Raw genomic sequence first — 12,314 nt, 5'->3', positions numbered from 1 at the left:
CTTATTTAGCTCAAATTAATGAAAACAAAAAAAATGCATGCTTTAAAAACTCAGGAAGGTCACTGAATTAGATACTTGTATTCAGTCATATCACATAGTGAATTTCACAGAAAACCAAAGAAAGAAATCCTTTATCTCACTGAGATGTCAACTCGCGAGGTGTTCAGCTAATTTAGGATTATATAGTTGGTAATTTCTTCTACCATTTTTCACTTTGGAGGATTCAGCCTCATCATTAAAATTCTCACCAACACCATATCCCAAGCATATCTAGGTTTTCAATATTTTTCTATTTATGTTTTAAGATGGTAACCACATAGAAACAAACCGCAACAGCTCTGGGACTATCTGCACAATCTGTAAACATGAGTGTGCATATGAATATAAGACCTAACTTAATGGGATAATGTCTTCCAAGGTTAATCATTATACCCTTGTGGAATCGCTATTATTGATCTTATTTTGCAAGCAAGTTGCTCACATGGGTTAAGTGAGCAGAACTGAGTGCCTGAGGGGGGACGGGACACGAGCAGCATTTATTTCCATTAAGCAATAGCACTTTATCTTGAGTAACAATAATATTTTAAAGTGAGAATTCACTTCCCTTCCCCCCCCCCCCGCCATTATTTTAACATATTTGTTCCAAAGGAAACAAAGAGCTTGTGTAGTTTATCATTTTGTTAGAAATAATTAATTACAGGCTCATTTGGTATTAGTTTGAGTTTTTCAAGCAGCTTTACATTGCTTATCCAATTGCTATTAGAGTGCCTACTTGCAGAGAGTAGAGCAGCAAACTATCAAAAGACAAAACAAGAGTTGAATAAGGAAAGCAGAGCATCGTGCACCTACTAAATGCTACAGGATAGATCCTCAGCTCCATCTTTGAATGTTTTGTGCTGCTTCAGTAGTCCAAAAGAGTTGCAAGCTGACAGAGACAGTTGAGGTTTCTCCTAAGAGTTGATTGGTCTTTCATATGGCACTATGCCATCTACTTCCTCCACCTACATAGAAGCATGTCAGGAGTGGTTAGATGGTATGTTAGGAGTATGCAACTGCAAAAGGAGCCAGACTGGACGGATCCTATGAGGATGTGGTAGTCAACACAACATAAAGTAACCATAAACTACACTAATTTATGAAAGGGCCTATTCTGGTCTCCAGCCAGACCAGATTTATAGAAGCAAAAATGTGACTTCTCCCTCTCCTTACTCCTGTCAGCTGAGTTGAGTGTAAATCAGTGCAGGTAGAGATGTGATTTCATATACGTTTCTACTTTGCTTCAGTAAGATGAAGCATTGCCGAATACCGCCTCTCCCCGAGTTACGAACGAGTTACAGACCAAACACTTGGCCATAACTCGATCTGTTCGTAACTCGGACCCCATTGAGTTACATAGCGACCATGCTGTTTGTAAGCTCCATGGGAGCTTTGGTCGTAAATGCGAACAGCCATAACTCGACTGTTTGCAACTCGGGGACTGGCTGTATACAATTTTTGCTCTGAGCTACTGCTTCCACATATTATTCTTTGCCAAGTCATATACATAACTGGAGATTGCCATTTGTTTCCTCCAGCAGAAAATGTTCTTAAGGGTTTTTTTTTTTAATACATTTACCTAATGCATACCAATCCTAGCTTATGCAATTAAGAATGTACAGGTTACACAAGGTCACCTCAACTCTACAGTCAAAAAGATAATTATCTTAAAGTACATCACACAAGTCAAATATCAGAATAATAAATCTGCACTATTACTGCATAAAGTCTTTAAGATTTGAAATATCTTACCCTCATAAAATAACAACAATATAAAAACTTTACTAAGCAATCACTCACAAAAGGCCAAAAAATAAACCTGAAAATTAAGCCACCACCGCTGGTTTGCCAAGAATTTTATTCCACTGTACGTTAAACAGAAGGCTGATTAGTGGTGACTCACCTATTAACCATGACACAACTCTTACTTGTACAAGTAGCAGAGGGTTGAGCGGGTAAGCAGGGAGGAAAAAAATTAGTACAAATCACCAGAGCTAGTGGATCAAATCTCTGCATTTCCTTTCACTCATACTACCCCATTGATTTCAATTAATGTAAACGCAAAAAAAGAAAAAGTTTTTAAAAAAATAAAAAACTGAATCACTGTTTGTAATTCTTAAGTAACAGGAACAAATTACTCTTTTGGGGGGCGGGATGGGATTTAACTTAAATTTGCAGCTAGATCATCTGCCTCAGTTTCATCTCTTCTATGCCACACAGGAGTGGACGAGGTCCTGTGTCCTGGAACGTGCAGGAGATAAACAAGATGATCACAATGGTCCCTTCTGTCCATGAAGTCTATGAGACTCTCCTATGCTGTAAAAGTCCTACCTAAAAGGCAGGAAATTCTGAAATCTGATTTGTAGAATTTCACTATCATCATCAATCTGTGAAGGCAAATTAGGAGTGCTCCATTTTAGTTAACATCCATCTCTTTCTCTCTCAAAAAAAAAAAAAAAACCCACCTACACAAACTCTACAGACAAATATTCAGCACAATTTTATTTTAAACTCTGTATTTATTTAAATATTCTGGCTACAGTTTGATTTTTTCCTCTATTTTTAATGAAAAAATTAACATACTATTTATGAAAGGCGCTAAACTGACAGTCCCCAGACTTTATTTGTCTGTCACAAAACAGATGAGCACAGCTGCTTTTAAAAAAAAATCCAAGGCAGCCATTCAGCAAGCAAGGTATTTAAGCAAATGTCCAATTAAGCATGCAAGAATTCCAATGAGATATGCATGATTAAATGTGCTGATACACTGATGCACAGCATTGATAGTATCATCTGAGAAGTAAACAGACCAAATACAAAATCTAAATAAGCTAGAAATATTGTGTATGATCATTCAGATGTTTAAAAACAGGCATCTGTTTGTTGCTGAATTGACCCAATAGACCTGATCCAAAGCCCAGTGAATCCAATGGAAGTCTTTCCATTGACTCAAATAGTCAGTTTATTAGGTCTTACAATTGCACCATATGTGTTCGCGATTTCCTTTATCATTCTGTACTAACCACATTCTCAGCCCTTTTGTTCACTTTCACAATAATTCATGACTGACAAATGAGAGCTCTCCCTGCCAAACCTTTATTCATGTGGTGAATCCTTGTTCATGTAAATAGCCACAAGGAACTGATACTCAAGTGAGTAAGAACTACTTTTATGAGTAAGGGTTTTCAGGATTCTATTCTAATGTAGAATATGTTATTATTTCATACACCTCAGTATTTGGCTGTAAAATGTCATAATTTCAACCAGAAAGGACACTGTCTCAATGACTTAATTACCTGCATCCTGCTTCAGAAGCCTTTTAAATCTGCACTTGAAAGGGAATCCTCTGAACTGTCAACTGTCATTCATGCTAAAATTCGACGTTCTACGCGTGGGTCTCAACAAAGACCCTAGCTATCTTACCCATTACAAAGATAGCTTCCCCAATTATCACCTCTGATACCATTAGCTCACAGACATTTACCTCCCCCCCCCCCCCCCGCATCTGCCTTCTGTTCTGAAATTTGATTTGTCCTTTTCATGTGTGTTCATTTTTTTAATTGTATCCTTTGATATATATGGTTGTGACTACTTTCTTCCACTATTTGATCTGAGGAAGTGGGTCTGGCCCACAAAAGCTCATCATCTAATAAACCATCTTGTTAGTCTTTAAAGTGCTACATTGTCCTGTATATAATTTCTTAGACTGTGTAAGAGCATAATAAAACCCAACTATCACCATGCCTTTTTCATGTTTGGGTTTTAGGCACATCACTTCAATCTGTGTTTCAAGGATCCAGTATGAACACCTTCAGACACGACCATGCACACACCCATACATAAAAGAAAAAGCAGTGGTCAGAATACTAACCTAGAGTTCATATGATCAATTTTCTTGAAAGTTTTAGAAAGGTGGCTTGAAATTACTGTTCCTATAATGCTAATGCTACCTGTCAGTATCTTTCTGGTAACTGAGGTGCCTGGAAATGAATGCAATACTCCAAGTGTGGTCACATTATATCGGTAGGGAGAAAGGATAGTCCCTACCTCTTCCATGGTAGGATGTCTCACAGAATGAAGCACAATGTAGAAGTGGCCTTTTGGCACCCATATCCTATTGTTAATTCTTGTCTCAGTTCCCCTGTGAAATGACAAGGGGCTGGCATTTATTCCATGATATAAAGAGAATAAAAGAAATCTGGGGCTATCCTGTAGCATGCTGATGTTGGAATTCAGAAGCAGGCCAGCCACACTGCTCATTTGTGTATTTATCTGCATAAATGAGCATTATGATGATAAAGAATCAGAAAAAATAAGACAACTGACACAATTACTTATTTCATTAACCAACCGCCTTTGTAGTAATAAAAAAACAGGTATAAAAAACAGAAAGATGGATATGCTTGGACTTTTCTAGCATCTCCCAGTACTGTCAAAATAGAGGGTATTGCTATACAACTTCAAAGACGAATAATTCACGGTCCAGATTTTCATGATCTTTCACACCTTTTGTTCTCGCTTTTCTAAAATTACCTGTCAGGGCTTGAAACTGCCAAATGGTACTAGGAAGATTGCCTATTATGAGCGCAATATACAACTTTCAACAAGTTTATGAGTCAGCCACTCCATAAATCTATGTCTCCTTTCTCAAGCTTCCAGATTTCCCATTCACCTTGTTAAACATCTAAAATAATTCCAGGTATTTCATACAAATACTATATACATATACCATCAGACAGCAACTACTGCTGTATGTAATTTATTTTAAAGTAGAACTAAGACTTGTTTGTACATGAATAGGCATTCTGCAGTATAAGAGTTTTTGTGATGGAGATTAAAAGCAAAACTGGCAATAATAGTTTCATTTCACTATACACACTAAACAGTTAACTTGATTATTTCTTCTTTCAGACTTAAAATGAAAACTTACATCTTTTCCCAGCACTCTAAGTTCAAACTGCGTTTCCTTGAAGTGAACCTTTGTAATTCTAGGCCTAAATATTGAAGAAAAAGATAGAGAAGTACTTAAATCCAACCCATCAGAAATACACAACGAAGAAACAAAAAACTTGAAAGAAGAGTTCCAGTAAGCAGTTCACACACAACAACTTTTACTAGTGCTCCAATATGTCTGAATATATTACAACAAGAAAAAAAGTGATACTAACAAACACTTTAATGTGAGCAGGGAAAGTTAAAACGATCTCTTGCAATATTAAGAATAGAATAAAGTTCTAAACAGAAAGTGATTCTGACAAGTACATTGATTTAGTTTTTATAAAACCAACCAGAAATAATGTACATATATTCAATACTCATTTCTCTTATAGCCACGTTATATTAATACAGTCTGCAATATTACATTGTACATACCAGAAATACTTCCCTACTTGTTTTTTATTCTTGTAAACAACAACTCCTACTGGTGTTAATCCTAAAAAATATTCAGACTTGTTTTCACCCTGGAAAAAAAGAACATGTGTCATTTTATTACTGACAACCACAATTTTATTTTTATAGATGTAACCTAAAAGCAGTATAGTCTGGTGTATAGAACACTGTGCTGGGTAACTTTGGGCAAGTCACTTTAACTTCTGATCTTAATTAAGTCTGCTCATCTGTAAAATGGGGATAATCTGCTCATGAAAACCTCTCTATAAGAGGTTATCATCACCTTAGTAAGGTAGCCACCTAATCCCACAAAATTCTTTCTTCCAAGAGTAATCTTTACTCATGGGAGTAATTCTATAAGCTTTAATGGGGTTGCTCTCATAAGAAAGGAATACTTAAATGAATCAGGTAAGAGTGAGAAAATTAACAAAATTGCTATTATTTCTCTTATTTAAAAATCTAAAGAAAGTAATTCCAGTCACAATTTCACATTTCATCAAATATAGTATTTACTCATAGGCTGTGTCTAGACTAGCATGACTTTGTGGAAATACTTTTATTGGAAAAGTTTTTCCGTTAAAATATTTCCGCAAAAGCGCGTCTAGATTGGCAAGTGCCTTTGCGCAAAATATTTGCTTTTGCGCAAAAGCATCCATGGCCAGTCTAGATATGATTTTGCGCAAGAAAGCCCTGATCACCATTTTAGCCATCGGCGCTTTTTTGCGCAAAACAGTTCTTCCCTGTCTACACTGGCCCAAGAGGGCTTTTTCCCAAGCGGGAGCATGAAAGTATTTGTGCAAGAAGCACTGATTTTGTACATTACAAAGTCAGTGCTCTTGTGCAAATTCAAGCGGACAGTGTAGACAGCTGGTAAGTTTTTGCACAAAAGCAGTTGCCAGTCTAGAGGCACCCATAATGTATACATTCCTCAGTGGTTGCTACAGTAGAATGGACCTATTCTAGCAAGACACATGAACCATGAGACTGATCAACAAAAACTGCAATCAAAGGGAGAGATAGAAAATGACGTAACTAGTCATCTCCCTGATCTAATCAGCATACATGTACCAAATTCAATAAAACAGGGGTGGGGAATCTTAGGCCTGGGGCAGGATGCAGCCCCAGGCTTGCCTGGATCAGGCTCCCAAGGGCCCCCTCACATTGGGGAGCCCGTATTGGTACTCCAGCCGCCTGCTGCCTCACTGCTGGGCTGGAGCACATACAATCTACATCACTGAGGTGTTTTTTTGTTTGGGGTTATTTTTTTTGCGTGTCACTTGTGTGTGGCTCCCAAATGACTTGTCTGTGGGTAAGTGGCACCCGATCCAAAAAAAAGATCTCCACCCCTGAAATAAAAACTATTTTAAAATTACGAGTTAATCCCACCATGCGTATGGAGATAGGAGCTGCCAGTGTGGCAAGGCACAAGGGAGGGACTTCCAGCAGAAGAGAGGTCTCTCAAAACATTCTACAGGCTGTTCTTCTAACCCACACTTTCTTGGTACTTTCTTTCAGACAAATGTCCAACTAATTTTTGAGCAAGCATTATGCCAAGCCACTCCTCAAAATTATTTCCTATCTTAAAATTGTATTTCTGAAGAGGCTCCACCAATCTGCTCCTTTGTCTCCCAAAGACTGATTTGATGACTTAGGAACACCATCCCTGATGACACCACTGCACACCCGATTACAGAGCTCTGCGACTTTGTCCTCACCCACAACTACTTCCGATTCAGAGATCACTTTTATCTTCAAGTCAGTGGCACAGCCATGGGCACCCACATGGTACCACAATATACCAACATTTTTATGGCTGACCTTGAACAATGTTTCCTCAGCTCTCACCCTCTAACACGCTTGCTCTACTTATGCTACATTGATGACAACTTCATCATATGGACTCACAGGAAAGAGACTCGAAGAATTTCACAAAGATTTCAACAACTTCCACCACACCATCAACCTTAGCTTGAATCAGTCCACACGAAAGACCCACTTCCTTGACACTACAGTACAATTACATGACGGACACATTTCTACCACCCCAACCTACCGCCCGCTACACTTACCTTCATGCCTCTAGCTTCTATCCCAGACACATTTCCCAATCTATTATACAGCCAAGCCCTAAAATACAACCGGATCTGTTCCAATCCCACAGACAGAGACAAACACCTGCAGGATCTATATAGAGCATTCTTAAAACTGAAATGCCCACCTGGAGAAGTGAAAAAACAGCTCGACAGAGCCAGAAGAGTACCCGGACATGAACTACTTCTAGACAGGCCAAGAAGAGAAAACAACAGAATTCCATGCGTCATCACCTATAGTCCAAAACTTAAACCTCTCTAATGCATTATCAACAATCTACAACTTACCCTGGAAAATGACCCCTCACTCTCACAGGCCTTGGGGGAAAGGCCAATCCTCGCCTACAGACACCACCCTAACCTCAAACAAATTATTTCCAGCATCCACGCAGCATACCTCCATCATAATCATCCAGGAACCCACCCCTGAAATCAGCCCCGGTGCCAATTCTGTCCATACATCTACACAAGAGATTTCATTACTGGACCCAACCACATCAACAACTACATCAGGGGCTCGTTTAACTGCACATCCACAAATGTGATGTATGCCAGCAATGCCCTTCTGCCATGTATATTGGCCAAACTGGACAGTCTCTACAAGAAAGAATTAATGGACACAAATCAGATATCCAAAAAGGCAAGACACAAAAACCTGTTAGAGAACACTTTAACCTGCCCAGGCACTCATTAATGGATCTCAAATCACCGTGTTGTTTCAGGCCAATTTCACAAGCCAAATACACAGGGAAGGGTTGGAACTTAACTTCATTTACAAGTTTGATCCTATCATAGAGGTCTGAATAAAGACACTGGCTGTCTAGTACACTACCTTCCACATCCTAATGACTTAACCAACTAAACAATGGGTACTTAGAGAAAGTGCAAATTGTTCTTATCAGTTTCTTGTAACTTGAATACACTAATTCACTAATTTCCCTTCTTCCTCTTCCCCTATTTATTCTTGGATCTGGACTTTTAATACTGCATTTATCTGAAGAAGTGGGTTGTGCCCACAAAAGCTCATGATACCATCTACATGTTTTGGTAGTCTTTAAGGTACTGCTAGACTATTTGTTGTTTTTTAAATTTTTCCAGTTATAGACTTACTCAGCTACCCCTCTAAAGCTTGCTGAGTTAGATTTGTCACCTAGTCCACCCCTTGTGTGCAGCCTAGCCACAAAGTCCAAAGTTTTTTGAATAAGAACATGGACTTCCCATCATGCCTGGGTCTAATGAACATGCACTTTCAGGAAGATTTGGGCCATGAGGGAGGGTGAGAGGCATAAAACCCAGAGAATAAATTCCCTAACAATAGTCCAAACTCTTGAGCAAAGATGTATAATGTTAGCCTGGCTTACTTCCTCATAACAGGATTGAAAACACCTTTTCCTTATTGAAACACTGTTACCCTGGTGCTGCTGTGGAGGGTTCCCAAACAAACCAACTACAATAAGAGATTCAGAGCACTTTTCTCAAAATGAATAATAGAGTCCATGACAAGGAAGGACCCGATTCCTTCCCCATATGAAATATGTCTTGGGTTGCTGGGGTCTATATAGTCATCACCTTGGTGCAAGATAACATGGAAATTCTTATGAAAAATTGCAACTGCTTTGACAATTCATGGTAAATATTCAAAATCACGCAGAATGAAATTCTGGAAAGAAGAGATTAGAATTGACAAGGAATTTTCTCTATGTCAAGCCAAGGCATTTGTGGTGAGACTCTCTGACTGGAATAAATAGGAAAACATCCTTTATTAACACAGTATAGCCTCCTATCTCTAACAAGGCTGTTCCTTAGTGTTTCAGTTTCAAAGCATTTATAAGCCAAAGAATTTGAGTCTTCAGAGATTTAACACCCCCTGATTTTTTGAGCAGGGCACCTAAGGGAAAGAATACTCTCTGAAACCTTTGTTCGGTTACATTGAGTAAAAACTTAGAAATCTCACTATGAATTTGCACCATAATTTTCTTGGGTCAATCAGAACTGGACAAGAGTTAAAATGACTGCTAGGAGTGACCCAGTAAAGTTCTGTACGGCATCCAGTTGTGATGCTGGACAGACGCCAGCCATATGTTCTCTCAGTTTTCAACAACACATGAACTTGTGTCCCTTTGAGTTACAGGGCTCATGTACATTTCTAGCATTATAACCCTTTGTTTCTTCAGGGAGCTCCTTTATGTTGGGTTCTACTTTTGGAAGCATTTGCTAAGGAAAATGTAATGACATTTTTATCTGAATTCAAATTTTGTTGCAGAATGAGCAAAAGTTACTCCACCCTGTGATGCCTGCCCATTCCCAGTTAGCAGTGACTGCAGCTAGTTGTCCTCTTTTCTTCTCACTATCAAAGAAACGCCTTTGCAGCTACTGAGCTCAATGAGCAAGGCTGGGAGTGGAAACAGGACAGATGGACTATTCCAGATGATGCAGATGAACTAAAATTGCTTCCCGCCCCCTCCTTTGTCCACCAGCAGCAGAGAATTCAGCCATGACCCTCTAGTCCAGTGGCTCCACTGTTGGCTAAGCTTCCTACTCATTCCCTTCTATGATAACATTGTGGCAGGTCTCCACTTCCACAATGTGAAGAGGATTGGAAACAGAAGAGTAAAAACATCCTGCCTCAGTAGGGCAAAGACTGTGCCACTATCCAGGCACGGTCCTCCTAAATTTTGTCTCTATAAATTGTCACTATTGTCCTGGTATATCCCACTATACTGAAGGCTCTATAAAGACTAGACATCTTAGAGCACACAGCTGCTCACAGAGACAGGCTATGCAGCAAAAATACAAGAGAAATTAGTTAATTTACCTTTTTAGCAGAATATGGAGTAGCCACATTAGTCCCAGACCAGCAAAGTCTGCATCATAAAGATGTCAGTCACAAGATCAAATGACTGCAGAAAGTGAATTTAACGAAGTAAAATTCTGAATTGGGAACATGCAGATGCATGTCCTCCCTGAATTTCTGTACCACTGTAATTTCACTGAGTTAACTAACCTTCAAGACTATTCATAGGGAGCTTATTTATAGTGTAGATACCTTAGGGTAGGGACAATGTCCTTGGATAGGTTAGCATTTAGTACAATGGAGTTTCAATTCTGAATGAGAGCTTTTGGCACTGTTGTAATATAAATATTAAATAGTAGTAATATTAATCAATGGCTAGATTCAGATGGCCAGAGTACAGATTGCAAAGACACATTACAATGCGTTCTCCCTACTCATTTGTGGATCTTTGTGTACAACTCAACAAGACTGAGCCAAAACAAGCTTCCCAGGCTAGGCAATTTTGATACGCTTAACTTGGCAGTGCATAGAAAACTGTTCCATTAAGTGTCTCAGCTTCCTTTAGCAGAAGGGGCCATGATACCTCATAGGCATTGATTCCAAAAATAGTGGCACAATCTGTGATTTAGTAACAGAGAAATACTTCAGCCAGTAAGCTATGCAATTTTCAGCAAATTACATAATTAATCTTTGAAGAGTTTCGTAGAATTTTCTTTTGAACAACTTTTCACAGTACAGTACTGAAATTTAAATCAGCTAACTTTAAATTAGCAAAATGTTTCTATTAAAGTTCCACAATTTAACTTATTTTCATAGTTTGAGATATTCTTTTGTTTTAAAAATGCCATATGTTCAATTATTGAAACAAAATAATTTTAATTGCCAAGTAAACTGAGCACTGTAGCCTTCAGGTAAAAGCTTGAATCCTGGCATACATACTATTTCATAATACAGATGGAAGAATCTTCTGAGGGCATGAAAAATATGAAATGTTGCATGTTTTTGCAGAGAGATTTTTAAAACATGCCCTGGCTCTTTAATAACCTTCACACTAAATACTAAAATAAACCTCTGACGTCTCACGCACTCCTACCCCAAATCAGGTATTCATTATCTTTTTTTTTTTTGGCGGTGACTTTGAAGCCTTTTCAGTGCTCTCTCAGTTTATTGCATTATTTTCATATTCCTGTCTGAACACAGCAATTATAACTCTCTTTTATCTTCTTCTGACAATTATATTAACGCTCTTAAATTTGTAACCCATATTGTTAGCTCAGCACAGTTAACTGTCTTTCAGAGGGAAATAAAATCACATTCTTTCATTCAAAACCCATTAGGCTTCCTTAGATATAAACTGAGTTAGTTCATATTGTTCATAAGTACTTTTTTCTTGGACTTTTTAAATTTGCTTTTTTAAAAAAAAATACCACTTGTTTACTAAGTAGTATAACAACAGCTTTCCATTTCAGTTTAAAAGATTTTTTGTAATGCCATCAAATTTAAACTACTTAGCTTCAATTAAAACTTACATACTTACATACAATTAAGTACTTACATAGACAGGATGGAGATCTACACCATACATTTCCAGCGATTTGGCCACTCCTAAGTAATTCAGTTCTGCCTCAGCAGGCACCTGACCCCTGTAAACAGAATAATGAATAAGAACATTGCTTCTCAAGCCAATGCTACAGTAGTTGTTAAAATAAATCATATTAACAAAGATTGTTGAATAAGTATGCAGTGCTTCCTTGGTATTGACTTAGACCTTCATTCTCTCCATGGCACTGTGCTCCTACTTGCTCCACATAAAATGGGGTCCAGCTTTCACTTGTGTACGTTACCTTCTATATTAAATTTTAAATTTATGTTAACTACAGTGGCAAAACCTTTCCCTGTACACCTGCTGTGAGCTCTCAAAAATATTCCTGCTGTTGTCCCAAAAATGCTTCACAGCATTCATCATCAGGTCTAAAAAAAAAGGTCTTATTTTAAATAACTAT

The 12,314-nt window shown here is 38.1% G+C and overlaps 1 protein-coding gene across 3 annotated transcripts in view; it reads right to left on the bottom strand.

Annotated features, from left to right (window-relative positions):
- The window catches only part of EPB41L4A (erythrocyte membrane protein band 4.1 like 4A), a 181,098-nt gene that overhangs the window by 68,105 nt on the left and 100,679 nt on the right, over positions 1-12,314 (bottom strand). For all 3 annotated transcript variants that reach the window (XM_075932023.2, XM_089779298.1, XM_089779297.1), the window contains exons 8-10: positions 11,867-11,954; positions 5,410-5,498; positions 4,967-5,030 (exon numbers count right to left, since the gene is read on the bottom strand). In XM_075932023.2, the coding sequence (XP_075788138.2) occupies positions 4,967-5,030; positions 5,410-5,498; positions 11,867-11,954 (241 nt within the window). The remainder of the gene's footprint in view (positions 1-4,966; positions 5,031-5,409; positions 5,499-11,866; positions 11,955-12,314) is intronic.

This window comes from Pelodiscus sinensis, chromosome 6 (genome assembly GCF_052426305.1).
Source record: "Pelodiscus sinensis isolate ZL-2025 chromosome 6, ASM5242630v1, whole genome shotgun sequence".
Classification (NCBI taxonomy): domain Eukaryota; kingdom Metazoa; phylum Chordata; order Testudines; family Trionychidae; genus Pelodiscus; species Pelodiscus sinensis.
This window is presented reverse-complemented; position numbering and strand designations above follow the sequence as displayed.